The sequence below is a fragment of the Suillus paluster genome, assembly GCF_016628075.1.
Source record: "Suillus paluster strain FC165 chromosome Unknown EDB91scaffold_80, whole genome shotgun sequence".
Classification (NCBI taxonomy): Eukaryota; Fungi; Basidiomycota; class Agaricomycetes; order Boletales; family Suillaceae; genus Suillus; species Suillus paluster.
In genome coordinates, this window is record NW_024537640.1 from 141,670 (window position 1) to 168,537 (window position 26,868).

The following is a 26,868-nucleotide window of genomic DNA, read 5'->3' on the forward strand; positions in this document are numbered from 1 at the left end:
CGGTGCATTCCCGCCAGTGTGCGACTCTTCATCCTCGGGCAGGCGTGACATTAGCTCGTGGAATAATGCCTCACTCGTAGTGCTGCCGGAGTCCGGTTCAGAACTTCGGTTCGGACCTGAACCCTTCCAAACCAGACCGTAGGTTCGGTCCCTGGTTCGGCATACTATCCCTTACGATCTATTCGTGATGGACCGTCATTTCGTGAGTCACGCTTTTTCGCGGTGAATTTCGTGACATACCGTTACACCATGTGACAAGCCATCACGTTTCCATGCCCAAAAGTGTGACTCACGAAATGGAGGCTCGTCACGAATAGACCGTAACCGATAGTACTGTAAGGACCAAACCCATTATGTATTAGGTTCGGCGTTTGGCTGATCGGCGGCCTGAAAATTGCAAATCCGTCCGAACCCGTCCGAACCGTTCTTGCGTCTGAAGTTCTGATCCGCTCGACGCACTTCATCAACCTTCGTAAGCCCCTGATGGAAATGTTCTCATATCCAGGACTTCTCCCCAGCCATCGGAGAAGCTTTTGAAGGCAACACAGTCCCGGGAGAATGGCAGAGAGAGAATCTGAGAGATCGACGATAATAATCAAAAGTTTGCCAACCCCCCATTTAACACAATTAACTCCTGGTACATTGACCCTATTAACCCTCCCAAAGTCGCAGATCCATTGAACGAACCTCTTAACCGGTTAGTGACAACACTGCTGCCGAACACTGAACGAAGTAAAACCTCTGCAGCAGAGTTGCTGGCTTGCTGCCATGTAACTCATGGTGGACTGATCTGTTACAAGTCGCTCGCTTGAGAAACTGCCACGCGACTCCATCGGGGCTGTGCCACCTCTCGAAGATCACAGTAGGTATTGTCCCTGCTCTCGTTGGCTCCAAGCTAAGGGCCCGCTGTCCCCCGGTATGTAATCGTGTCGTTTGTGAGAAATGCCACGTCGAGTGGACCTGCGAGAATGTATAAAAGCACTCTGGAATCTTCAGTGTAGTGCAATGACAAAGTAGTCATTTCTCTTATCCACAAACATGCAGCTTTTGCTTCTCTTCAGCGCGCTCACATCTATCGTCAGTCTTGCTTCAGCGTCCCCAACGCCAGGAGCCATCGTGGAACGTTCCTGTGAGTATTCATGACCATCAGCAGCAGCATAGTTACTTGTCACAGCGGGATGCTAAGGTATCACTCAGCTAAACGTGAGGAGCTGGAAACCAATCTCGTTGGTTATATCGGGTACAAGCGCGAAGAGCTAGAAACCAACCTCGTTGCTTATGGAGGGCCTGGGTACGGCGATGGTGGTAGTGGAACTGGTAAAAGGTGGGTTATACATCTGCCATTATTCATCTATGGATCTAACTTTCTGCACTAGAGACGAGGGCGAGAAGCGCGAGGAGCTGGAAACCAACCTCGTTGCTTATGGAGGGCCTGGGTACGGCGATGGGGGTAGCGGAACTGGTAAAAGGTGGGTTATACATCTGCCATTATTCATCTATGGATCTAACCTTTTGCACTAGAGAAGCGCAGAGCGCTTCTGACTCAGACGGGGGCAAGAAGCGCGAGGAGCTGGAAACCAATCTCGTTGGTTATATCGGGTACAAGCGCGAAGAGCTAGAAACCAACCTCGTTGCTTATGGAGGGCCTGGGTACGGCGATGGCGGTAGTGGAACTAGTAAATGGTGGGTTATACATCTGCCATTATTCATCTATGGATCTAACCTTTTGCACTAGAGAACCGCAGAGAGCTTGAGACCAACCTTGTGGAGTATTACTAGTATGATGTCCTTCGATCAGCATTAAATGTGAGGAAGAGTATGAGGTGTTGTTGGCGCTAGTGTTAGAGAGCTCGTGATCGTACGGTGCTCATTTAAATTGTTTGTCATGAGAACAGGGCGATGAATATGCATGTACGAGTCCTTCACTGATCTTCAAATGAGTTTGGTGGATGGAATGATCGGCTGACCTGCATCCACTATGCCTGTGGAGGTTGACAAATTCGAGCCCGGTCGAGGTGGACTTGTTGTACAGAATTGTGAATGACTTCGTCTAAGTTGCACCGCGAGCCTGTTCATCCACTTGTTGTAAAGGCTAATACAAGGTTTTTATTGATGGAATAACTTGCCGGGGCTCTAAACATGGGTCAAATTGCGCAGCTGCCACTTTCCAGGTGCACCAGTGCAGCGATAACTTCGCCTGGATGAATTGCGTCCTGCTCTTGTGCTACTTCAGCTAATCGTACAACCCTGGATTTAGCTTACATCGTTCATGCTGTCGTTCAAGGTCTGGATGCGTACCATACGCAGCCGAAGGAGTCTCGTCAGCTAGGTCATATCGCGCCTCTCCCAAACAGAAGGATGACAGTCGAACCACTGACTGTCTCCAAGCTCACCTCGCAGCACCCCATCTACACCCTTGAAACATGTATCACCCGTCTCAGACCCACGCAGCTGTCATGCCAGAGAGTCTGATATAGGGACATTGGTATTCACGAGACAGAGTGCCAATACGTGAGTCCATTGAGGATGGGTCCTGTGATGTCTCCGAGCCTCGAATTCGAAGGCCGTCTTCTGATCTGTCCGACAATTATCAGTGAATTCACGAGTCCTTGATATTGTAGCCGTGGAAACTATATAGAAGGATGTAATTCTGCTTCTGCTAAATATGACTATGCATGCTGAGATAAATTTGAGTTATTGATTGATGTCTGCAAATCTAGATTACCATGAGGAGTTTGTGACAAGGTCGTGACATTGTAACATGATGGCCAGCAAGAGATGGTAAGTAGTGTAATTGTATCCCCCAAGCTTGTTGAGCATTCTCATTCTCCAATACTTATGTTGTGAATTACATAGCTATTCAAAACTTTCTCGTAGAAAGCGGTGTTTGCATTGATCATTAAATCTAGATTAGCACGCGAGTTTGCCAGTGTGACAACGTTGTAACATTGCACCATCGCTGCCTGTAAGGGCTGGTAGCATCAAGTGTGTCCGTTTGTTGAGCGTTCTTATGTTTCCTTCGCCAGATCTACTTAAATATGAAATTGTAATTTGTTCACCGGTTCACTGATGATATGCTGGCAAAGTTGAGATTCCGAGTCGTTGCGCTGGGGCTTGATGACCACCATTCAATATTCAATTACCATAATACGCCCCATCGATTCAACTATAAATATGTCAGTGTCTAGCTAGTGTAGAGCGTGGAAGCGTAATTAACATACCCTCAGTCTCGACTCTCGTGGAACGGACTGAGGAAAGAGGGAAAACATACTCGAGTTGTACTCGTCACGTGCCCTTCGCGTGCAGTAATAACACTCTTCTCCTCGACTGAATCACCGGAGGCCGAGATAGGCACGGAGACACTCGAAGTCCTTCTTAGGGAGAGCTTTGGTAAAGACATCAGTGATGTTTTCTTTGGAGCGGACGTATAATCCCACTACAGTACTAGGGTACGGTTGAAAAGTCACTTTTTTTCAACAGCTGTTGAAAATACCTGTTAATAACTGTTAATAACGCTGTTGAAAAGTCATCGTGTCCGGAGGCCTGTTGAAAATTGTGAATAAGTCCAGGGCATGTGGGAACATTTTGAATGAACTTCTGAGGCTCGAAAAAGTTCAACCGGACCACCCTCTCACCGCCAACCTTATTTTTGACGCCCTAGCTATGTCATTCCCTGCACCCGAATCTCTCACCCCTGCCGAGTTTCAGGGTATACTTGAATACTTGCGGATATTGCTACAAAATCTGCCAACTGCCTTTCCCGTTGGTTCTGCTTTCACATCAAAATACCTCGCATTCCTGTCATTCACGATTGACGCTGAGCTGCTAGATCGTACCGGAAGCGAAATAGGGGCCTTAAATGAACAATTCAAACAGATTTTCGGATGGCAAACACGAACAACGGGATCTGGAATTGTGGCAATCGAGGAGCGAGGAGAACCTATTTGTGCAGTGGTTGATGTGCTTGAAGACTTTCATGTCAGATACCCTACAGATAATGTTATTAAGAAGTGGGCAGTTGACATTGGTATTGGAGTACAAGAAGTCTACAGTCAACACAACATCGAGGTACAGTTGCGGTGGTAATTGAACGAAATGAATGCCGTCACCTGACATTTTCACAGCTCCCACCACAGAGCACGGCTACAAAGCAACAAAAGCAGACATTGTTAGACTCTGTGTTGAGCATATCCAACAAACTCAACGACCCAATCTCGCTGCTTGTGCAGGAGATTGGAGCAGCTGGTGTTGTTGACGAGTTCAGATGTCAACTTCAAGCTTATTTTCACAACGAGTGGCCATTCAATGCCCCCCTTCAAGACGGAAACACTCTCGCATGGTGGAATACACTTCTACCTCATCCCCATGCTCGTGTCCTTGCTGTAAGTCCGAGTTTGTTTACTTCCGAAGTTGTGCTGTTGGGCTAACTTGCTCGTTGTTTGATAGGCTCTCGCAGTCAAATTTTTTTCAGTACTTATTAACTCCATGCCGGATGAACGGACAGGCTCGAAGTTGACATGGCTCAACTCGGCAATACGTGCTAACCAGAATGCTCAAACTCTCGTTGACATGATTCAGATCGGACAGTGGTATGGTAACAAGGTGCATAATAATTAGCATGCACAGCATCATGATGGGTAATTAATACATGACTGTGCTATAGGCTGAAAAATCGAGACCACGAAAGGAACCCTACCGGCCAACAGTCAAGTTCCGCGACATCGACAAAGACCTCCTTCGTGCTGTTACCACAGGAGTCAAGCCAGCAACTAACGACATGACACCACCTGCTGTGGACACTGGACATGACAGCGACGACTCAGAAGACCTGCTGGATGATGTCGAGGATGGCCTTGTAGGCACTCGCAGAGATGACGAGGTACCAGAGGATGATTTTCTGCAGGTGGATGAAGATATTCACCTCGGCTCTCCTTTACTGCGTGATTTGATCTCTACGGTACCTGTCGTTGGCTCGCAGAATGTTCGGGTGGCTCAGGACAGGGTGCCGGTGTCGAACAAGAGGGCGGCCAACTGGAATTTCTAATTTTTCACAATTTTTCACTGCGAAAACTTTATTCACACTGTTGATAAATCATTTTCAACTAGTTAATAACTGAAAGTTGAAAAGTGTTTTAAACACCTGTTGATAAATGGTCCGAGGCGGTCTGTTTATAAACAGCTGTTGAAAAGTCGTGACGATTTTTCAACCGTACCCTATACAGTACACGCAACACTTTTTCGACTCCTTCGCACCACATTATTTTGGACTTCAGAACCCAAAGGCTTACTAGCTTAAAAAGACACGTAGTTTAACGCTTTTTTGAATTAAGCGCCCGTGTTTCAAAATGTGAACCGATTTAATTTTTTTTCGTTCCGTGCTTGACAGACAGTTATGCCACGCCCCAACAAAGCCTCCGCACGAGCCAAAGCGCAGCGACAGGCCAGCCAGTCAACATTTGTACATGGAGTTTTGAAGTTACAGTAGCCAATTCAGGTTGAACATGATTGACATGCTGAAAAAGGTATGCGCATATACTGTAGTAGTTGGGGAATGATTTACCTGACATTTACATCTGAACTTTTGTAGACCATGTTAATGTTGTATTCAGCATACGTAAGATTTCCATTGGACTTTGCAAGGTGCTCAAATTCGTGGCAGTTTGCTACATCCATCATATCATGATCTACGCGAGATCCGTCAACTGAGGAGAATGTATTAAGACTGCAATCAAGGAGGGGAAGGCAAGTCGACGTTATCCTCCAAGCGGACCATCTTGGGTCTAGGGACAATAACACGGCGCTCATCGACCCAATCCAAGACCTTCTCAAAGTTTCTGCATTGGTGACGAATGTTGAAGTTAGGAAAAGGATCATCGTGCCCCTCCAGCCAGTCGTAAGTGATCATTGTCACATCACCACGACACATAATGATCTGCCTGAGCATTTCGATGCAATGGTCTGATGTACTACAACATAAGCAGGACATGGGCTGAGCAGGAAACAGCATACGTACCGAGATGAATGCGGAAGTCTTTGTGGGATTCGTGGGATTCGTCGTCATGATCATAGGATTGAGGTTTGTTCCAGGTGACTCTGCGAAGCATGTCCTGCAGGGAAGTGAGCAAAGATCGACCAGTCTCCCTGCATTACAACTGACTACGCAATGGAGATGGTGAATGACTTCTACTGTTGCCATGTAACCTCCGCCATATTCGTCCGGATACTGAGCCATGGCGGGAGAAGGTCTCTCACCTGTTCTGAGCAATTGCTCAAGCGTCATACGAATTGGGCGTGCTGAAAATGCTTCCCGTCAGTAATCGCCTATAGCAAAGCACATGGAGCAACCATTGAGAGATACCCTATCCCAAGCGGCGTCGACTTCTGGGGATGGACCACGATATATGGAAGGAGCGTTCAGGGTTCCGTTGAGTCTTACAATACCGATAGATTCAATTGCCTCGTTGGCTGGAGCTGCGAAGAGTAAGTTAACTCCTGTATGTTGACGCTATCTGTCCACCCACAATACACAACCACGTCATCTATCGAAGGCGCCCGTGCCCATAGCGTGAAGAACAGCATCGTTATGGACATCAGTACGCCATGGCTCAGCAATGGCGACCAGTGAAAGAAGCGGGATTTTGGAGGAGGTCTGGTTTCTGTACCACTATCAAGAAGGTTTACATCGTCACCGTCGACGGGAGAATAATATTCCTTGCGCATAACTCGCGAAAGAAAAACTGGATCTGTAGTTGGTGGGTTGAATGTGAACCAGAAAGCCAGGACGTCCGAACATTCGCAAATGTTACTTACCTTTATCTGTACCAGAAGCGGCGACAGCGTTCGCGAAATCCGATAAGGCACTACTATCATAAGGCTTGAGTTGGCACACAGGGACCAGAGAGGAAGGTCAGTACCCTACTATCGGATCACGCAGGCCCTGCGCTCAAACGCCATCAACTCATTTCCTTCGGGATGTAATGAACTGCAAGTTATTGAGAGCGTCAACACTTAGCAACTTACTATAGTGATCACTAATGTTCAAGACGTGGCCCAGCCGGGATGAGTTATGTGGCATTGCTCAGTCGTGGCAGATTTATCTGCCATACAAAACTCTGTCATGATGGAATATTGTGCACTACCACACAGTGATTCGAACTTCACAAGTTGATAAAAGAAACACCGCGAACGGGTGATGTGAGGGGTAACAGGTACAAACGCAAGTGATTAGGCTTCAACGACACCACCGACGAGGGTCTTGTAGACCTTGGGCTTGTGCTCGAGTCGGGGATTGCTTAGGACGGATTCAAGTTTAATGGATCGACCAATTAGTAAGCACGCCTTACCTTAAGATAATGGCCAGTCGACCCTTCTTTTTCAAGAACACAACCTAGAGAACGTAGACCACCGCCGGTCTTCGGTTTCCCAAAATTTTGTCGAGAAGTTCTGCCAGCAAATATTCGTTTGAAATGCAGCTGGTCTTACCAGGCCTAGCTAGGACCACGTTAAAAAAGGACACATTTGTTATATACATGTCCGATATCGATCTGCCACGCAACATTTCAGTACAGCAACCTTCCACAGCCGAAAATTTGCGCCACCCTGCATGCGTCCAGATCCTCCTTCCAAGCGCGCCAAAAAACGCCTGGGCCTCAAAACTCTTGAGTTTGTGAGCGACTTCGTCACGACTGGCGCTGCTTAGCTATTTCCAGGATCTCAGATGCTGTAATATTATCTCAAGCGACCTGCTCCATAACTATCGCCCAGTACTCACGCCTGCAGCCAGGTTTCAAGCACGCCCTCGATCCTTCCGTTCCTGCATCGCAGCTCTTCCCTACCATCCACCTGTTCATCACTCGCAGAACCATCGCTTTCCATTAGTGCTTAGGACATCTTCTCAGAGCAGCAGACTACAACACTGGCCTCGCAAGGTTGGCCATGTGACGTTGAGTCCTGTAGTATGGGGTCTACGGTATACCATTGACTGACATAAAACCCTTCTGGCCCAAGCCTCTTCTCCACCAACCATCTCCTCATGTGCCAAAAGCCACCCGCGGAAGCTTTCACACTGGTTCCACAGGGAACGTCATAATCAACTCAGGCGATCCATATAACTATTCGATTACATCGAATACCGATCGCCAAAGCCTATATGAAAATGGTATACTCAAGGAGAATAAAAAATTGATATAATTTATTCAAGTGATAACATGCCGCTCTGTTGTGACGTTGTTTGTTCCTTTAACGTCGTTCACTATATATAGTCGCGGAGCCGTCGTACTTACCTTTATTCCTAGTCTTTTACCATTTCCTTGCCGCTCATCCACGTTCCCTTCGTTGGTGTTCTGTCCTCTTTCCTTCAGGGACGGTTTCCACAAAGTTAGTCTTTTATCAGATCTTAGCTTACTCCACTTTACCGTCTTAACGCTAACGACAATGCAATCAATGGCAGTTCCACACCTGCCACGTCATCGTCTATTCATGATATTCTCTTCTTCTTGGACCTCTACATACAATGATGAAGTATGAGTCGGTGTGATATCAAACTGCGAACGAGTTGTTTGACCCACCACCAAGTGTTCTGCGTTGGATGCAACGGAGGCCCAAGAGAGAATAGCAGACGATGAGATGGCAGGTGTGTGGTCTTTAGCTGGCAACTGTGCTTATAAGCGCCACTCGATTATCGTGACCAAGTATAGCTCTTGGTGGGTTGGGTGTCTGACGTGTCGGCTAGGTGACCACTATCAGCCCCCTATCTCCCAGGTCCCCTTCGTGCCTCAGTCTTGCTTCTACATAAGATCGTCGTTCCAGCTTCGCGGATCCGCCGCATGCGCTACCATGATCACTGACTGAAATAAGCTTTGTACGTATCCGCAATCTCATCGCTTATATTCTCGTCATTAACTGTCTGAGAACGTTCCACAGGAACCTCGTCTCTCCTTGTTGATGACTTCCCTGAGCGATCCTTTTCCATCATTTATATATGGATTTGCAGTAGGAGATCGCCCTGCGAGGTTACTCGAATACGTTGGTCATTGGTCACTCTGTGTGCACGTTCTCCGAGTCCTGTAGCTGGACGATTATGGGAAGTGAGCCGCTCGATGTTTATCTCACAAGCCACACTTACGTTCTATTCCTCAACAGCCACCTGAGCGCGCGAGATTCATCCATTCTTGACGAGCATACAGCCGTGCGCGATGATCCAATCCTTTGTAACCTTTTGAGTGCTGCAATAGTACCCACCATCGGAATGTTGGGTTCGCTCGCTGCACTCAAAAGGTTCTGCATCATTCACTTGGTGCACTGATTATGGCCCCAAATCCAGGACGCCAAGCGCTCGTGGAGCAGGGCATCCTTCGTGAGACATGAGCCCAGGCAATATCAAACGCGGCGTACATTATGACTTATTCTCGGCGTTGACTATGGCATCAAGATGCAGCAACTGAATCTGCTATCAGATTACTTTGTTTCGTCTACTAGCGCATTCCTGGTTTTGGCATGACTGGGTTATTTTTTCAATGCTGTGGATGTGAGTACTACTCTATGGCTGTTGGAAGATTTTGACATTCTTGCAAAGGATCCTCACGGATCATGGAGATGCACTGAAAAGCGAAAATTATCAAACAATGCAATGAGGGATCCGAAGCAAATACCGTACAACTAGGCCTAGGTTTTCTTGTTTGAATTGCCAGCATCGATCACTTATGCACTGTTGTACGGTACCTATGGCGTAGTGGTTGACATTTCAGAAGCTAACTAGAGACATCACTGCATTCTGATCGTGTTATCAAGACAGCAGTAAGTCAGTCAGTAAGTAAGTAGGTAGGTATGGTATGAGCTGCACGTTGAGATATTTAGGCCTTTCACATGCCAGTGCCAGAGACCAGTGGGACTCAGGAAAGGTGAGAAACGATTGTGTCGAGAATATTCAGGTGCTATTCAACATCCGAGTACATTTGACACAGTCGTTTCGCGGTTAGGAGTTGCTATTGATTGATTCGTGCGCCGGGAAAGATGCAAGTGATCATTAGTAGCAATGAGCCGGAGAGGACTCATCTGCGTTGGGTTTGTTGAAAGGGCTCGACTTGTCTTCCAATGATAGGAGATCGCGAGGATGATGATGCTCGCAACAGGAAGTGAGCCTTGGTTGACATGGGCCGGGTGGGAAGAGCTAGACGTGGATTCAGTAACAGGGAAGGTAGCTGTATTGGTACTATTAGAGAGTGCCATGATCAATTGGTGGTGACAAACGATGCTGAATCTGTCAGGAGTTGGGCAAGACTCAGCTCAGCTTGGTCCTGAATCCTGATAGGACTCGAGGCTGATAATCATACACGGGTGGACATAGCTATTAGCGGCGTTCACCGGATCAATAGCGTGAAGTTTTGAAGTCCGATCCATATGTGAATCCACAGCACGCAGATTCGTTTCGCAGTCACATACGTCCGTATACACGCAACATGAACATTCATGGATGCCCGTGACTGCGGCTACGTACGGTATGGGTTTACTTATAACAACGATGCCAAGTGAAAATGACGTGCAGTAGGCCCCCACAGGGAGTATGTGATGTGGCACGTGACTACCTTTGAACCGCCACCGTGATTTCAGTTTTCGTTCTCGATCAATATCCATCTGCGTACAGACCTAGGGTGCTGAAATGCACATCTCACCTTATTTACAGTGCTTGTATATGCCCAAACTCCGTGTTCATACAGCATGCGGAAGCATCAAAATTCAATTGCAATTCGCGAGTTGCTATAATTCGCCTCCTGTCACCTGTGCTGTCTCTGTGGTCTAATGTTAGCTTTTAGATTTGAAGTGTCATTCGGGTTGTGCCAGCCTGCCAACCCTCATCGACATCCCCACACCTTGTCAAGCTACATGCACCCTCCCTTAGTATCATGTCGAGCCCCATTGCACACGCTGCGTCAAGTCACATGGTACCGTTTCAGGCCCCACCCATGCAGCACGAATATTTATAGATACCTGCGACTGCGGTACTGATTTATAGGAACGATGGTATTTTGTACCCAGTCCTTGTTTAGCTTGCGAAGGCTGCGGCTGCGCCGCGGACTGCGCTTGTCTAGAAAGAACTATTCAAATAACATGCGTAACCTTGAAGCTTGACCATCATTTTTACCCTTTAACGATAATTAATTTACCATGGAAGAAGAAGTAGCTGCCCTCGTATGTTAATTTCCATCGCCGTGCTTCACCCTGTCTAAAGAGCTCACCCTTGCCAGGTTATTGACAATGGTTCCGGCATGTGCAAGGCTGGCTGTAAGTTATGCTTGATTTGATCTGTTACACTGTCTGATAAGCCTCCTCGCAGTTGCTGGTAATCAACACGATTCGTGGTGTTGTAAACATACCCGACTGACTGCGTTTTGTTAGGTGATGATGCTCCCCGTGCCGTCTTCCCGTACGTTTCGCATTCTGTATCATCACTATTCACGAGACGCTCAACAAGCATCGTACAGCTCTATAGTTGGTCGTCCCCGACACATGGGTGTCATGGTTGGTATGGATCAGAAGGACTCTTACGTCGGGTATGCTTCGCCCGTCATCGTCGTCATCGTCACCTTACCCCTAGTACCCAGTGATGAGGCTCAGTCCAAACGTGGTATATTGACGCTCAAGTACCCTATCGAGCACGGTATTGTCACAAACTGGGATGACATGGAGAAGATCTGGCATCACACTTTCTACAACGAGCTTCGTGTAGCCCCAGAGGAGCACCCCGTCCTGCTCACAGAGGCTCCCCTAAACCCTAAAGCTAACCGTGAAAAGATGACACAAATCATGTTCGAGACGTTCAATGCACCCGCATTCTATGTATCCATTCAGGCAGTCCTGTCATTATACGCTTCCGGTCGCACGACGGGTATTGTGATGGACTCTGGTGACGGTGTCACGCACACCGTACCTATCTACGAAGGTTTCTCTCTTCCTCACGCTATCCTCCGTCTCGACCTTGCTGGTCGTGATCTTACCGACTATCTCATCAAGAACCTGATCGATCGTGGTCACTCTTTCACGACGACCGCCGAACGTGAAATCGTTCGGGACATAAAGGAGAAGTTGTGCTACGTCGCCCTCGACTTTGATCAAGAGATGCAGACTGCCGCTCAGTCATCAGCCCTGGAGAAGAGCTACGAGCTACCTGACGGCCAGGTCATCACCATCGGTAACGAACGGTAAGACTGTTCCCTTCGATCATTGAGTCATCACACCTCATATAATCACGAAAGGTTCCGTTCACCCGAAGCGCTCTTCCAACCTGCTTTGCTTGGCCTCGAATCCGCCGGTATCCACGAGACGACGTAAGCAAACAAATCATTTACCAGGAGTGTAGTCCGATTTACCCCTTCTAGGTATAACTCAATCACCAAGTGCGATCTTGATGTTCGTCGCGACTTGTATGGTAATGTTGTATTGTCGGGTGGTACTACAATGTTCCCTGGTATCGCCGATCGTATGCAGAAGGAGTTGATATCGCTCTCGCCCTCAAGCATGAAGGTTGGTGCCAGACTTTGGTTCACATCTATAATGTTTATCCGTCATTACTTTTAGGTCAAGATCGTCGCTCCCCCTGAGCGCAAATACTCCGTCTGGATTGGTGGTTCCATCTTGGCTTCGCTGTCCACTTTCCAGAACATGTGGTGTTCAAAGCAGGAGTACGACGAGTCCGGTCCGGGCATCGTTCATCGCAGTGCGTGTCTCTCGCTATTTTTCTGTTACCCGTTCTCATTCACCCTGCTACAGAATGCTTCTAAATGTGATAACAGAAGTGGCGGAAAGGAATCATGTCGGATGTGCTAGAATAATAGCATTGTTTTTTTATTTACCACCTTGAGACGCGCTAACATACATTAAGCCTGGATGATACTGTTTACTTTTACTATTTGTTTATCTGCTACAACCTTTCCATTCGCTGTATTTCACAAATCCAAGCATGGTATTCCAGTGACTGTCTGTGGCGCCAAAAGAAGTCGTCAAAACTACTCGAGCTGGATACCGCGAGAGCTTGCGGGAAGCGGAGATAGTCCATGAGAACTTCAGCTTCAGAAGTGGAGTCAGAACTCTAAACTTCTTGCCAATCCAGCTTCTTCTCGATTGCTGAACACGGCTCTCGCCACAAAGTATTTTCCGAGGGCTCCCTGGATGGATGCCTAGGAATTTGAATCGCATGCCATCTTTGACTGCCAAAGGTGGCATTCCATCAAGAGTGTGCGAAGACGATGACCGCACCAGAAACAATTTTCTTCCTACTGCAATGGAATTCTCGGCGGCAGCCTGATAATCCACAGTTCGAATTTTAAATGTCGTCATGTTATTGCCTGAAGCGCCGACTTGTCGGCACCGACGTCGACTTCACATCCCAAGGCAAGCGAGGAGTCGAATGGCAGGCACTTGTTGTGTCTGCCGCCTGTCCACGCGATCACATGATGCGCCTTCATTACCGGGGAGCAAGAAACCTTGTAAGCCACTTGCAAGCAAGGTAATCCCTTCGCCAGGTGTGTGCACTTGGCAAGTGAAATCCGTTGGACAATCAATTCATCTCATCGCTGACGAGGCGGCTCCTTGCGCACGGTCACCGCCGACTCGTTTCGCTGGACGAAGTAAAACCTCTGCAGCAGGGCCGATGGCTTGGGAAACCGGTCACAGTAATAAGTAAAGCCGAGGACCTGCTGCCCCGATCTGAATTGGTATGTAATTGTCTCGTTTGTATAAAAGCATCCTAGAAATTTCAATGTAGTGCATTAACGAAGTAGTCACTCCTCTTATCCATAAACATGCAGTTTTTACTTCTCTTCAGCGCGCTCACATCTATCGTCAGTCTTGCTGCAGCGTCCCCAATGCCAGGAGGCACCGTGAAAGGTCTCTGTGAGTATTCATGACCATCAGCAGCATCATAGTTACTTGTCGCAGCGAGATGCTAATTAATCACTCAGCTGAACGAGAGGATCTTGGCACGAGTCTCTTTCAACGTGACGAGTTTGACTCGGAAGAGGGCAAGAAGCGCGAGGAGCTGGAAACAAACCTCGTTGGTTACGCGGGGTACAAGCGCGAAGAGCTGGAAACCAACCTCGTTGGTTACGCGGGGTACAAGCGCGAAGAGCTTGAAACCAACCTCGTTGCTTATGGGGGGCCTGGGTACACTGGTAAAAGGTGGGTTATACATCTGCCATTATTCATCTATGGATCTAACCTTTTGCACTAGAGAAGTGCGGAGAGCTTCTGACTCAGACGAGGGCAAGAAGCGCGAGGAGCTGGAAACCAATCTCGTTGGTTACGCGGGATACAAGCGCGAAGAGCTGGAAACCAACCTCGTCGGTTACGCGGGGTACAAGCGCGAAGAGCTAGAAACCAACCTCGTTGGTTACGCGGGGTACAAGCGCGAAGAGCTAGAAACCAACCTCGTTGGTTACGCGGGGTACAAGCGCGAAGAGCTAGAAACCGACCTCGTTGCTTATGGAGGGCCTGGGTACTAACCTTTTGCACTAGAGAACCGCAGAGAGCTTGAGACCAACCTCGTGGAGTATTACTAGTATGATGTCCTTCGATCAGCATTAAATGTGGAGGAGAGTATGAGGTGTTGTTGGCACTAGTGTTAGAGAGCTCGTGATCGTACGGTGCTCATTTAAATAGTTTGTCATAAGAACAGGGCGATGAATATGCATGTACGAGTCCTTCACTGATCTTCAAATGAGTTTGGTGAATGGAATGATCGGCTGACCTGCATCCGCTATGCTTGTGGAGGTTGACAAATTCGAGCCCGGTCGAGGTGGACTTGTTGTACAGAATTGTGAATGACTTCGTGTAAGTTGCACCACGAGCCTGTTCATCCATTTGTTGCAAAGGCTAACACAAGGTTTTTATTGATGGAATAACTTGCCGGGGCTCTAAACATGGGTCAAATTGCGCAGCTGCCACTTTCCAGGTGCACCAGTGCAGCGATAACTTCGCCTGGATGAATTGCGTCCTGTTCTTGTGGTACTTCAGCTAATCGTACAACCCTGCATTTAGCTTACATCATTTATGCTGTCGTCCAAGGTCTGGATGCGTACCATACGCAGCCGAAGGAGTCTCACCTCCTGCGTCGGCTAGGTCATATCGCGCCTCTCCCAAACAGAAGGATGACAGTCGAATCACTGACTGTCTCCAAGCTCACCTCGCAGCACCCCACCTACACCCTTGAAACATGGATCACCCGTCTCAGATCCACGCAGCTGTCGCGAGACATGCCAGAGAGTCTAATATAGGGACATTGGTATTCACGAGACAGTCTCGAGAAGGTCTTGAAAAACAAACATTGTGATTCAAAAATAAAATAACACAAAATGATAAAGCTCAAAACAATTGACACAGGTATGGTACCACCCCTCACCGGCTACGAAGGAGGAATGCCATAGCATTGTTATAGACCGTCCATGTTAAACTCAATTTGTGGGCATCGATGGGTATGTATGTACAACTCAATTTGCTCACAGTATAAATGCTAATATTTAGCAAAAGCTATGGAAAGTCAGACAACCGTGCTCACATTTGTAAGCATTTTTTGTCACGTGCATCACAAAGACTCCGAACACCTTAGTGAGACATAATTAAAGTTTATGACAGCGCTGCGGAGCGCACAAAGAATCTCGAAATTCACAAACTAAGTACAAGGCAAGAAACCACATCTATATATCGTGCACAACATTTCCCAATCAAACGCGTCTACATAGTCATTCACTAGCTAGCCTCTAGCTCCCCCGCCGACACTACTGGTGCTAGCTCCCCCGCTGACACTGCTGATACTAGCTCCTCCGCCGACACTGATGGTAACTGATACTAGCTCCTCCGCCGACACTGATGGTAACCGTTCGAGTCCAAAGCCACTCCATGTACAATAGTCGTTACAAAAATGTTTTTTCTCGAACATACTGACTTCGATCTCTAAGTTGCCGTCGCCAAATATGTCCTTGCCTTGGCTGACCAAACTGAAGTTCTTCAGTATCATAGTGTGTGCTCGTCTGAAATGGAGATCACGTACGGGTGCGTCAGGACTTGAGGGTCTGTAAGAATCTCAGCATCACCTTGAATATAAAATTTTAATGCTAAAATCAACGTACAATATCAAAAAGTACGCACCCTGATAGTCTGATATAAAAGCCAAACCGCCAGTCTTGGCGTACTGGATGTGCTGGGTACAAGCCAAAAAAGCGGCTATGTCATAGCCGAACTCATCCGCATCAAGCAATGGATTACAATCCATATTGTGGATATACTTGATGAAGTTCCTACTGTCATCATCACCGATCAGTTCCTCAAGCAGAAACCCGGCCCGAGGGGAACATCCTTTTGACTTCTGGTTAAGATCAGACCGCGGTGCCTGACTGTATGACAGTGCGAGGCCTGCTTCAACGAAACGCAACCGAGGGATTGTAAAGGGTGGAGGGTCGGTTGAGCGGGCAATGCAGTGATCGATGTAGTTATAGGCGAACTCTAGAAGTGGGCCTGCCCAGTATAGCACGTTTGCTTCTCGAAAGAGTTTCGGAATTTCATCGGCTACTGCATACCGCCCGATAACATATCTTCCAGGGGCCTTGCTGCTTCCTGGAGGGTAAATCTTGTGAAAAGGCCGCTTGACTGCCACTTTCTGACGGGGGCATGAACCAAGTCCAGACTCTGGAGCTGCAAAGAGCGTTAGCCAACCTGGATGTGCCGTCTTGAATCCACCAGCACCCAGCATGTTGTCTGAGGAGATGTCGATGGTAAGTTGGCTGTTATAGCACGCCTCAGGATCCAAGCAAAATGCGTGGTACTGCGGCTTATCCAAAATCTCAGACAAGGGGCGCTTCGGGATAGGAAAGAAATGTATGTTTTCGTTCTGTAAATTAAGAACTAGCACACACATTAGATTACATATGATAGACAATGGTTTCTCCTACCTTGGCGGACGTCTAAGTCTGCGGTACCCCCCGACTGTAAAACATCCCTCAAACGATCGCGATCAGGAGAGCAAAAGTTTGGCGCAGGTTTCTTGTGAGGAGGTGAGGGAGAGAGACTGCTACTGCTACTCTGAGTCTCAGATCGAGATGGCCTCTTTGAAGACACTTCAGATGATGGAGCGACTGTGCTGTGAAATAGTGAGGTAATGACTGGTGAAGCAGGACGGCGGCGGCGATTGATAACGACTGGCGAAGCAGGACGGCGGTGGCGATTGATATCTTCCTAAATATGAGAGTTATATGTAAACATAATATATTGTATTAGACGGCAAAGCACGAACCTCTTCGATCTTATCGAGCCATGATTCATAGTCGTTCCACTGAGCCATGGGCACGACAACGGATACTGTAAAATGTCTTGTTTTGAATACCATAGCACGTGAACCTTTGCGAGAAGGATGCAAGCATTGTGAGTAAAAGTATGGCACATTTTCAGGGTGTGTCGCCAAATCAACCCAGCCTCCATCACGAACTATGAATTTGTCTTGGCGCCACAGAAATCCTGGTGCAAAAGCCTTGATCTTCGGTCCGATAGTATCAAGCGCAAGTGCAACAAGGCCAGGTGCGTCGATTCGGGCATCAACATCCTTCTTGCCCTCACAGATGTTCTGAAAGGATATAAGTCAAAGATCTGCTAGTCCTAGTTAAATATGACGTACCCCAAACCCAATTCCACGACCACCCTTCCTCTTGTTGCCACCCTCTCGAACTGCCAAAAGCTCTAAGCTGATGGTTTCTGCGGGAGGCGTAGAGTACGCTTTCTTGGCCCAGTGATCTCATTGCGCATCATACTGTGCATGATTCACAGAGTAGCCAGGAACCGGAGCAGCGTAGATGGCAGAGTGAGATTGCCGAGGACCCGGAGCAGTGTAGACGGCAGAGTGAGATTGCTGAGGAACCGGAGCAGCATAGACAGCAGAGTGAGATTGCTGAGGACAGGAATTCTGACGCCAGCTGGATGGGATAACTACCTTGGGCCCTGCAAGTGGATTGCGTCCATAGGACGTTGCAACCACAGGAGGCAGTTGTATGGACGCTGAGACATTTAAATTGCTCAGCTGGTAATGACGAAGAGGGAAAGGGGGAGAAACTACTGACAAGATCATTGTGCAGCATTTACGGACTGCCGAATATCCTGCAGGTCAGGAGAATGTCTGTCTGTGAGTCTTACTCCACTGGGTCGTACTCCGGTGGCAGCCTTGCGCTGGTAGTGTTGGTAACATGCCCCACAAACAAACCGTCCAGGTTGCCCATGGACTACTGTGGCAATATAGTGGCAAGGTTCTCCCTTACGGATTTTGGCGGCACATGAGGGGCGTTGGCATACACAGTCTTCTTGCGCAATAGCGTCTTCAGTGAATTGCATAAATACCTCGAGAGACGCCATGGAGAATGGGGAGAAGATACTGAGATTTAACAGATACCAGACAGCTTAAATACTCGCTATACTGCATCTACTGATGGTTCTATTGATCACGGTGTGAGTCCGGACATCATAAGACCGGTGAGTCCCATGTCAAATCAGACTGATGCTGCAAGACCGGACACCGCGATACCTTATGTTAGAGATGGGCGATACTCATTTGGTGTTGATTGTAACTCACTGGATCCAAGAGGCGACCAATACTCGCTATACTGCATCTACTGATGGTTCTACTGATCACGGTGTGAGTCCGGACACCATAAGACCGGTGAGTCCCATGTCAAATCAGACTGATGCTGCAAGACCGGACACCACGATACCTTATGTTAGAGATGGGCGATACTCATTTAGTGTCGATTGTAACTCACTGGATCCAAGAGGCGATAGGGATAGGCGATACCTGACACGTTAATAGACACGTTAATATGTATTTTGTGTTCTGAACATGACACCGTACGCACCACCGTAGTTCCACCTCCAAGCCTAAGGGACTCGACTCTCGACTTTACACTCTTTTCGCTATTGAAAGTGGTGAGTCGTGACTTAATGTAAGGCCGGCTCATTCCCGTTACTGTATCTGATGTTTGTAATAAGCAATGCATTGCATCCCTATTTCGGATCTAGACCGCAATGCATCCCTATCTCGGATCCAGAACACTTGCCTTCTCTTCGTGTTGCGCTAATCGGGAGACACATTTCAACGACGCACCCAAATCTGAGTCGATCCTCATCTGCAGGGATGACCGCAGCAGGAACAGGAGAGACTTCCGATGGTGATCGAGGTTCCGTTTCGGCCTGTGGTATTGGTGAGTGGTCTGTATTTCTGGCAATCCAGTGCCATGCTTGTGGAGAATCAGTAATGTAGTGACTCACCTGCGGCCTTCTTGATTCTGCAGAAATCCTTGGACTCCTAGGGCTTCATACACACTTCCGTGGCATTGCGACTGTGGCAGTCCTCATGCGGATCATTCGTAAGTACGCTGGAACAGTATTTAACGACGCTCAACCTCTGCAGCCCATTCGATATGCCTAATCAGTATAAACCCACCCGTATGTCTACATTCAACATGCGTCCAAGTCTGATGACAGTTTTTCTAGCGCCGCTAGATGAGATTGTGCCTCACATTCTCCGGCTGTGGAAGACACGTCAGACCGACAGGAACATGGTCCGCATTCTGCGGCAAAAGCATATCGACACAGAACATTATGGTATTGGGTGTGTACACTCGTGTTAGAATATCATTACCGTCTAACTCATCTCTTAAGGCTCACCAAGTTGAGAGAAATTCGGGAGGGCATGGGCCTCCGACGGACACGCCAGCAAGGTCATACCATAGAGTCTATCCGTGATGCTATGATCGATCTCCGTCAGATGTATCCGAAAGCTGGAATCCGCAAGGTGATAAGTCTCCTGTTCCATGAAAGGGATATGAGTGTTGCAAGGTCGTGTACCAGTCTACTCCTTCCACATTTGTTTAAAAACTGACTGATAGTTGAAGGAGTGTAGTATCCTTGTATTTCACTGTCTACGAGCCTGAACTCGTACGTGAACGTAAATCCAGGTGCCTCAAGAGGAGGCGCTTCTGGGCAGCAGGCGTGAATGATCTATTCACGGTAGACCAACATGACAAATGGTTGAGGTTCGGTCTTGGTCTCCATACTGGGATTGAACCATTTTCTGGGCGAATTATGTGGATTCGCGTATGGCATTCTAACCGAAATCCGCAGCTCATTTTATCCTACTACCTCAATACAATTGAGGAACTTGGTCGTTCGTTCTCTCGTTCTTTATCTCATGCAAATTTGCTGTAATACTAATGTTATACCACTGTAGATATGCCGTTGATCACACAGAGTGATCTAGGCACCGAAAACTTCAGGATTGCCAATGCTCAAACTCTCCTTTGTCAGTGCTATGATCCCGACCTTCGAGGAACGCTGCAGCACCGCTGGATGCGTTCCAAAAAAAATGTCATGCCCGAAATTACCTGGTCCCAGTTACGACGACGTTTCACGCCGGGCTTTGAGACACTTCTTGATCACGGTGTCAACGAGGGTTGGTATGACGTCGGAAACACTCTTCAAAAGTTCGTATCTTTCATCTTAGTCTCACTATGTGATAAATATAATTTCATGCATCTTAGTATGGTATTTTGCTGGGTATTTATCCCTTGGCTTCAGCGAGAATTAGATGCGTATCGGGACCGCATCAATAATACAGCCAAGAGACGTGATCGAAATAAGGCAGGTACATTCAACATCAGTGGCATCATCTGACCTTCTATCAGATACTCCCGCACGGTGTCCCAAGCCTCATTTACGACTCCCCCGAAGACTTCAATGCTTTAGATTTCAAGGTAAGTCTCATGAGTCATGTTGGACGTGGATGATTGGATGACATGTGCTCTAGGTTACCATAGACCGTGACGGCGTGGATCGTGTCCGTGAACTTTACATCAATTCTGCTCATCCCGTGTTCGACATCGTGCCACCCACACTCGGGGACTTTATTCAGCACTGTTATGATGAAATGGGTTGCCCTGAAGTCACACGCATGAATGTTTGGATAGTTTATAGGAACTTACTCTCCATCCTGCAACTTGCGGATAACGTACCACCCACTTTATTACCAAACGAGGCTGAGGAAGATAGTGTATTGCCTTTACTCGAGGGCTGCTCCGATTTACCATTCTGTGAGGAGCCAAATGGCCCTTACGATATGGGCGGAGTGGGTGGTGGGTTAGGCTTAGGTATGGGGTATAATTCTGTTCAATTTGGCTACCCACTGATGTCCGTGAAGATACTGCCCATCACAGCGAGCTGGACGCTCTAGCTGATGCAGATGAACCCGACGTCTCACATCCCATCGAACAACCAGACTTCGATCATACAGGGTTGGTAATCTGGGATTTCTCAGACAATGAAAGCATCGAAGCTGCAGATGAATGGTGACCCTTGCTCTGTGTTATATTTTTCCTGGCATTAGTTTGTTGTGTATCTACTATCTTGGCACTATAGATGTATCTGGTTTCTTGTCTCATACTTAGTTTGTGAATTTCGAGATTCTTTGTGCGCTCCGCTGTCATAAACTTTAATTATGCCCCACCAAGGTGTTCAGAGTCTTTTTGATGCACGTGACGAAAAATGCTTACAAATGTGAGCACGGTTGTCTGACTTTCCATAAAAAGCAGAATTACATCGTTCTATACTTCCCACGGCTACGATATCAAGGACTCATCAATTCTCTGATGCACCAGTTTCCTTGGAGTACGGTATGCAGCTCCTCCACTTGGTGCGTCCAGTTTTGTGTTGTATACAATATCAGCCCACGCACTAAGCATGGCACAGGCGACTTGAGATGGGCTGCTCCGCAGCCTCCACCAACTTTCTCTGAAGTTCAACAAGCTACCACGTAACCAAATGAATGCCACCAAGCACCCCTGGGAAGTGCCCCGACGAATCTTTTCGAAAACACCTCTTTGAGCAAGACGGTTGTCAGTCAGCAGTCGTCAGAAGATTGCTTATTTCTGAAGTAAGCCCTGCCATGGAACACGATGTTGATATTAATACGTATGATTGGGCACCAGTTGCACGTAGTGTATACACTCCTGGAAGTGAAGTAGTGGTCACTCCCTCAGGTGGGCTCCTAGTAGTCGTATGGATTCACGGAGGAGGGTGAGTAGCCTGCGAAATCATCCTCTCTTGATAAAGTTGATTTTGTTACAGGTATATTTCGGGAGCTGCGAATTTATACAATGGCGCAGAGCTAATCATGAAATTGAAACACGGAGTTATCACTGTTGTGCTCCAGTACCGCCTCGGTTTATTCGGTACATCTTCGTGCTCCTTCTGGTTGTCAAATTTATATCTTTCCAACTAGGTTTTCTGGCTGGAGAAGTGGTCAAAGACGGGGGTGTACCTAATGCAGGACTACATTTGTGTTTATCAAATCCTGACAGTGCTTCAGACTCGGCTGAACTTCACATTCTAAGTTGACCAAAATTACGCTTTACAGTGGGTCCAGGCCTACGTGAGCGGAAATATCCACTTGTGTGTTGTACCTCAGCTGATAGAAGCTCACTTAGATAGATAAGTAGCTTCGGTGGAGACCCAACGAGAGTCATGATTTGGGGTCAATCTGCTGGTGAGCTGCATTAGGCACTCTTCGTCATCATTGGCCTTGCTTATTGCTCTCGTCGTTTCAGGCGCTGGTTCCGTGCTACAGCACATTTTCGCTCATGGAGGAAACACGCAGCCTCCTCTCTTCAAAGCTGCTATGACAAGTTCCACGTACTTGCCTTCACAATACAACTACAACGATCGAATTCTGGAGGTGATTTTCGTTCATGACGTCGACGTTCGTTGCGTACTGAATACCACTACTAGATGCTGTATAATATGGTCGTGAACGGGATGAAGTGAGTCCTTTCATAACATTTGGCCGTTCCCGAGCTAATCAATTCACAGCTGTAGTTCGAGTTCGGATACCCTATCTTGCTTGCGCGCTGCAGACGTCAATACGTTGCAAACCTTAAATCATAACATCAATCTCAACGGATTCTTTGGCACAGCCACGTTCAGCCTGCGTAGATTTGCATGACAAAGACCCAGAAAATGATGGTGCCCGAGTTCTTCTTGCCGTTACATGCTGCTGGCGAGTACTACAAGCGTGGTTGAAAGTTCCTTCCAATTATATGTTTCTTCATGCACACTATCACGTATGGTACGTGCTGATCAGGGCTCGCAGGAGTCACAACAGATCCTTGTTCATGTCTTTTGCTGAATCGTGATCAAAAGGAGAAATCAATGATGAAATTGTAGTGGACCGAGTTACGAATCACAATTATCTAAGTTTACAGATAAGAAACATGTACATCATGATCTTGTTCTCGATATATGTTTGATCTGCTAGTGCTTGCATATCGAAGAGCGTAATAACTAAGATACTCCCTGGAAATGTAGTGCTAAGGAGATAACAGATTCAGTGTATCTTAAGACTCCTACCAATACCATTGTATCAGACCCTTCAGTCATTTTTCATGTAGAACCCCTGCCCCGGATGTGCCAAAAGGTCGTAGAATCATGGCTAGCCAGTCCCCGGCCGGTGCATGTAGGATAAGTGCTGGCCGGTGTACTATCTTATTATCACTTCAGTATCATTATTTCATGTAGGATTGGTGCTGGCCGAGGTATTATAGGCCAATCTCTTGTATGTAGTATCAGTGCCGGCCAGTCTATAATACTATAACCATCTCTTTTGTCTTGTATGTAGAATGAGTGCCGGCCGATATATCATATGACATATACTAGCCATAAGATCAAGCTGGCTGGTATATGTAGAATATATCTACTGCAGTCTGATTTCATTAGTAGACTGGCCAGCTTGTATCTACGTGGGTAGGAGCATGGCTGGCCAGTTCATAGTCCTTAAGTTAATATACTGGCCATTGAGTGTACTAACCATAGGATCAGGCTGGCTAGTATATGTAGTCATTGGTGAACCTGCCAGTCTGTATATACATATGTAGGAACATGGCTGGCCGGTTTGCTAATATTTGACTAGCAAACCGGCCAGCATGGTTCCACATGTGTAAGACCATGGCTGGCCAGTTTGCTTATATGTCACTAGCAAACTGGCCAGCCTGGTTCTACATGCGTAGGAACATGGCTGACCAGTGTAGAGCTTTTAAATTATCACTTTTCATTAGTATACTGGCCTTTTTTCGTCTATGTATGTAGGAGCTAATGGTTCAATTCTCATCCAAGTCTTGACAAGTAGATATATTTGTTGTACAAAATTGATCAGCAATGAAGACAAAGGAGTATATAAGATCAGTTCTGGGCTCTCTTAGAAGGTTGCCTTGTCCTGCCTGATCTGCGGACTTCAGGCTCAATCCTAGGCTTCTTAGACTCACTGGTCGAAGCTTGGGGCATTCTTCTCTTCCTCCCTTTCTGCTGCTGCTGCTGCTCCTCCTCCTGCTGCTCCTGCTGCTCCTGCTCCTCCTGCTCCTCATGCTCCTGCTGCTGCTGCTGCTCCTCCTGTGTCTCCTTTGCCTTCTCCTTCTCCTTCCCCTTTGTCAAAACAACCTCCTCCCCTGGCACCTCACCAAGTCCCCCTTTTGCCAGCTTCTCTATGTGCTCAACAACTGTGGCCAAGACCTGCCGAACAACTTGATCAAGAGAAACCAAGACTTCTAGATCAAAAGCAGAACCAGGTAGGTAGAAAGGTGTATTGGGGTCAGCCTCATCTTCCTCATACTCTATGACGCGTTTAGACTCCCTATAGAGGAGCCCAATTCCTAGAATCACTGGCATGGCAGATGCTGCCCCTGAGATTGGAGATGTTCATAGCTTTTCCAAGCTAGCCTTCAAAGTGTCATAAGACACATGCATGTCCTCAGGAAGATAAGATTCTCCCCAAGACCAGTTAGCCCAGATAGGCAAATCTGGATTCTCCTCTGAAGTTGGCTATTGGACGAACTATGAGCTATGAGATTAAGATACACTCAAAGTTATACTGACCTTCTGCTTGGCAAACTTTGCCAGATCCCTAATGGCATCTATAAGCTCTAGGTAGTCCTCATTCTTGCTTAGAGATTCAAGGAATGCATATCGATCATCGATTGAAACATCATCTGGGGTTGTGTCAGCCGGCTGGGTTCTACGTTCTGTGAAATCAGAGCTGTTCAAGGAAGGAAGCCGGTCGCTGTCTTCTTCGTCTGAGTCAAGTAAGCTTACTCTTTTCTCCTTAGACTTCTTCTTTCTTTCTTCATTCCTTACATTTGCCCGCACATCACCATCCTTGGCTTTGACAAAAACGACTAGCTTCTTGTTTGCAGCCGAATTTTGTTCCCAATGGTTCCATAGATGATTTACCTCCTCAGTCTTCATATGAGAAGGGTCTTTGACCACAAATGCAGTGGGAACAGAACCATGTTCCAAATAATTGGACAAGGCAGCAGTTATCATACCCCAAGGCACAGGTCTAGAGCCCCCAGTGCAGACTTCTACAAACCAAAGCATCAATCAAATGCTAACAAATATGAAGACATAAGAACTTACTATACGAAGCATGAAATATACCCCTAATCAATTCATGTTGGCCCCTAAGGCCAATACCATCACGACTAGGAAGTTTGGCATATCCATCATCATCTAGGATAATTTCGGGTATAGCAGCTTCATTGCCAGCATCCTCATTGTCTGAACCCTCCAGGTCCTGATCATCTGAAGGATCTATTAGTTTGAGTGAATAATTAGTGTTAGTACGCGCAAGATTCAAATTCCCATTAGCCACATACAAAACTCGGTCTTTGACCATTCTGCAAAGGATTCAAATCCAGTTGCAGTCCACTCCTTGATCCCATTGGAGCTGACAGAAAACCTCTTCTTGACATTTTGAGGGTCAGTTTCATGTCTGAGACATAGTGATTAGTTAGTCTAGTTAGCCTTGAGAATTATGAAAGTTCAATCACTTACAGACTGACAGACAATGTCTGACTAGCTTTTTTCTTGTGGCTAACAAACATCACCACTCGACAACCCATAGTACGTCGGATTTGCTCTGAAAAGTCTTTAAGTGTTTTCTTGAGGTTGTTCTTCCTATACCTTAAGGAAGATCTTAGACGAGATCAATGGTAAATCTTGAGTCAAACTTACACTACTTGACTTTCTTCTGGTGCCCCCTCCCTATTCCATTTGGTCATGGCGAACTTGACCTCCTCCTGTTGTGAAGGAGACATATTGTCAAACCATTCCCTGGCATGGCCAGTCCGATACTTGATTGAACGTTGGACACCTTTCCTTCTCTGCTCATCCTTGTCAGACTTATCTATTTCTTCCTTGAACAACCTCTGTGCAACATCCCATTTGGTAAGTGATTTCTTGTAGAAGGACGCTTCTCTTGGACGACTTGCGGCCTCTCGTTCCTTGGCCTCTTCCTTGTAGGCGATGATTTGGGAACAGTATTGTTTGATTTCCTATAATGTAGCATTCACACATCAATCAAATGTATCTACATACACAAATAAAATTTTGTTACCTTTTTCAAAGAAGTAGGCAATTGGGGCACATCTTCCTCTTCATCGTCTTCAAGTTCCTTTTGGGCTGCAAGTATAGCCTTACGAATTTTCTTCACCATGCGTTTGAGAGCCTGTGGTGAATCTGCAGTCACAATACCTTGATGATAATGATCAAGAATATATTTAAAGTGAGTTGTCCAGTCAGAAGGCATTGTAGTTCAGTCAAAAAAAAAGGCTGAAAATTTTGATAGAGCTGACAAGTACTTGCGGTAGGAGGGCGGCTGGCCGACAAACTGATTTGAATCCCATATTTAGGTAGTGTAACATTAATATGACCATATTAAGATTATATTCAACAATCAACAATCAGTTCACATGATCATATTCAACACGTTGATTTAATCATGTGACCGTGTGTTGCTAGCCA

General features: G+C 47.0%; 10 protein-coding genes across 10 annotated transcripts; 4 read left to right on the forward strand and 6 right to left on the reverse strand.

Moving 5' to 3' along the window:
* Nucleotides 1–1,374: 1,374 nt before the first annotated feature.
* EDB91DRAFT_1160228 (uncharacterized protein) lies at nt 1,375–2,434 on the reverse strand (the record flags this gene model as incomplete). The annotated part of the gene is made up of 6 exons (XM_041319782.1): nt 2,394–2,434; nt 2,263–2,286; nt 2,127–2,213; nt 1,968–2,068; nt 1,724–1,920; nt 1,375–1,459 (listed from the first exon to the last, which is right to left on the reverse strand). Coding segments are annotated over exons 2-5 (239 nt in total), but the record flags the coding sequence as incomplete, so codon positions are not given.
* Nucleotides 2,435–3,641: 1,207 nt separating this feature from the next.
* EDB91DRAFT_1160234 (uncharacterized protein) lies at nt 3,642–5,114 on the forward strand. Its single transcript, XM_041319783.1, has 4 exons — nt 3,642–4,068; nt 4,125–4,382; nt 4,447–4,602; nt 4,664–5,114. Exons 1-4 carry the CDS (start codon nt 3,664–3,666, stop codon nt 5,042–5,044), a joined length of 1,200 nt encoding a protein of 399 aa, XP_041172505.1. The 5' UTR covers nt 3,642–3,663; the 3' UTR covers nt 5,045–5,114.
* A 603-nt stretch (nt 5,115–5,717) lies between these two features.
* EDB91DRAFT_839379 (uncharacterized protein) lies at nt 5,718–7,153 on the reverse strand. Its single transcript, XM_041328579.1, has 8 exons — nt 7,021–7,153; nt 6,915–6,965; nt 6,811–6,863; nt 6,522–6,743; nt 6,346–6,471; nt 6,158–6,294; nt 6,014–6,107; nt 5,718–5,958 (listed from the first exon to the last, which is right to left on the reverse strand). The coding sequence occupies exons 4-8, from the start codon at nt 6,718–6,720 to the stop codon at nt 5,729–5,731; spliced, it is 786 nt and encodes a 261-aa protein (XP_041172506.1). The 5' UTR covers nt 6,721–6,743; nt 6,811–6,863; nt 6,915–6,965; nt 7,021–7,153; the 3' UTR covers nt 5,718–5,728.
* A 4,010-nt stretch (nt 7,154–11,163) lies between these two features.
* EDB91DRAFT_1228130 (actin 2) lies at nt 11,164–12,971 on the forward strand (the record flags this gene model as incomplete). Its single annotated transcript, XM_041321013.1, has 9 exons — nt 11,164–11,187; nt 11,244–11,280; nt 11,395–11,422; nt 11,481–11,549; nt 11,601–12,197; nt 12,252–12,323; nt 12,375–12,519; nt 12,574–12,712; nt 12,766–12,971. 9 exons carry the CDS (start codon nt 11,164–11,166, stop codon nt 12,774–12,776), a joined length of 1,122 nt encoding a protein of 373 aa, XP_041172507.1. The 3' UTR covers nt 12,777–12,971.
* A 1,596-nt stretch (nt 12,972–14,567) lies between these two features.
* Nucleotides 14,568–15,287, reverse strand: EDB91DRAFT_839613 (uncharacterized protein). Its single transcript, XM_041328580.1, has 5 exons — nt 15,176–15,287; nt 15,036–15,098; nt 14,900–14,986; nt 14,741–14,841; nt 14,568–14,693 (listed from the first exon to the last, which is right to left on the reverse strand). The coding sequence occupies exons 2-5, from the start codon at nt 15,038–15,040 to the stop codon at nt 14,641–14,643; spliced, it is 246 nt and encodes an 81-aa protein (XP_041172508.1). The 5' UTR covers nt 15,041–15,098; nt 15,176–15,287; the 3' UTR covers nt 14,568–14,640.
* A 385-nt stretch (nt 15,288–15,672) lies between these two features.
* On the reverse strand, nt 15,673–16,765 carry EDB91DRAFT_1312785 (uncharacterized protein). The gene is made up of 3 exons (XM_041325129.1): nt 16,138–16,765; nt 16,040–16,082; nt 15,673–15,977 (listed from the first exon to the last, which is right to left on the reverse strand). The coding sequence occupies exons 1-3, from the start codon at nt 16,736–16,738 to the stop codon at nt 15,743–15,745; spliced, it is 879 nt and encodes a 292-aa protein (XP_041172509.1). The 5' UTR covers nt 16,739–16,765; the 3' UTR covers nt 15,673–15,742.
* A 2,737-nt stretch (nt 16,766–19,502) lies between these two features.
* Nucleotides 19,503–20,697, forward strand: EDB91DRAFT_1060156 (uncharacterized protein; the record flags this gene model as incomplete). The annotated part of the gene is made up of 5 exons (XM_041314318.1): nt 19,503–19,636; nt 19,687–19,866; nt 19,923–20,191; nt 20,255–20,507; nt 20,565–20,697. The coding sequence occupies 5 exons, from the start codon at nt 19,503–19,505 to the stop codon at nt 20,695–20,697; spliced, it is 969 nt and encodes a 322-aa protein (XP_041172510.1).
* A 1,267-nt stretch (nt 20,698–21,964) lies between these two features.
* On the forward strand, nt 21,965–23,020 carry EDB91DRAFT_1253200 (Alpha/Beta hydrolase protein; the record flags this gene model as incomplete). Its single annotated transcript, XM_041323611.1, has 8 exons — nt 21,965–22,095; nt 22,147–22,250; nt 22,301–22,378; nt 22,436–22,470; nt 22,510–22,564; nt 22,626–22,753; nt 22,807–22,838; nt 22,894–23,020. 8 exons carry the CDS (start codon nt 21,965–21,967, stop codon nt 23,018–23,020), a joined length of 690 nt encoding a protein of 229 aa, XP_041172511.1.
* Nucleotides 23,021–24,252: 1,232 nt separating this feature from the next.
* On the reverse strand, nt 24,253–24,735 carry EDB91DRAFT_1253201 (uncharacterized protein; the record flags this gene model as incomplete). Its single annotated transcript, XM_041323612.1, has 1 exon — nt 24,253–24,735. The coding sequence occupies one exon, from the start codon at nt 24,733–24,735 to the stop codon at nt 24,253–24,255; it is 483 nt and encodes a 160-aa protein (XP_041172512.1).
* Nucleotides 24,736–24,765: 30 nt separating this feature from the next.
* Nucleotides 24,766–26,653, reverse strand: EDB91DRAFT_1253202 (uncharacterized protein; the record flags this gene model as incomplete). The annotated part of the gene is made up of 7 exons (XM_041323613.1): nt 24,766–24,888; nt 24,943–25,427; nt 25,483–25,656; nt 25,722–25,837; nt 25,900–26,022; nt 26,080–26,399; nt 26,462–26,653. The coding sequence occupies 7 exons, from the start codon at nt 26,651–26,653 to the stop codon at nt 24,766–24,768; spliced, it is 1,533 nt and encodes a 510-aa protein (XP_041172513.1).
* Between the last annotated feature and the right edge of the window lie 215 nt (nt 26,654–26,868).

Excerpts from the sequence above, each read along its gene's own strand:
- EDB91DRAFT_1160234 (XM_041319783.1), top strand. The coding sequence starts at position 3,664 with ATGTCATTCCCTGCACCCGAATCTCTCACCCCTGCCGAGTTTCAGGGT. Across the intron at positions 4,383-4,446 it reads CCCATGCTCGTGTCCTTGCT|GCTCTCGCAGTCAAATTTTT; the intron begins GTAAGTCCGAGT and ends GTTGTTTGATAG. Across the intron at positions 4,603-4,663 it reads GACAGTGGTATGGTAACAAG|GCTGAAAAATCGAGACCACG; the intron begins GTGCATAATAAT and ends ACTGTGCTATAG.
- EDB91DRAFT_839379 (XM_041328579.1), bottom strand. The coding sequence starts at position 6,720 with ATGCGCAAGGAATATTATTCTCCCGTCGACGGTGACGATGTAAACCTT. Across the intron at positions 6,472-6,521 it reads AGATGACGTGGTTGTGTATT|CTCCAGCCAACGAGGCAATT; the intron begins GTGGGTGGACAG and ends TACTCTTCGCAG. Across the intron at positions 6,295-6,345 it reads GGATAGGGTATCTCTCAATG|CACGCCCAATTCGTATGACG; the intron begins GTTGCTCCATGT and ends AAGCATTTTCAG.
- EDB91DRAFT_839613 (XM_041328580.1), bottom strand. Across the intron at positions 14,842-14,899 it reads GACCCATGTTTAGAGCCCCG|GCTCGTGGTGCAACTTACAC; the intron begins GCAAGTTATTCC and ends ATGGATGAACAG. Across the intron at positions 14,694-14,740 it reads CACAAGCATAGCGGATGCAG|GACTCGTACATGCATATTCA; the intron begins GTCAGCCGATCA and ends AGATCAGTGAAG.
- EDB91DRAFT_1312785 (XM_041325129.1), bottom strand. The coding sequence starts at position 16,738 with ATGCTGGGTGCTGGTGGATTCAAGACGGCACATCCAGGTTGGCTAACG. Across the intron at positions 16,083-16,137 it reads TTTTATATCAGACTATCAGG|GTGATGCTGAGATTCTTACA; the intron begins GTGCGTACTTTT and ends TTTATATTCAAG. Across the intron at positions 15,978-16,039 it reads CCTCAAGTCCTGACGCACCC|CCAAGGCAAGGACATATTTG; the intron begins GTACGTGATCTC and ends CAGTTTGGTCAG.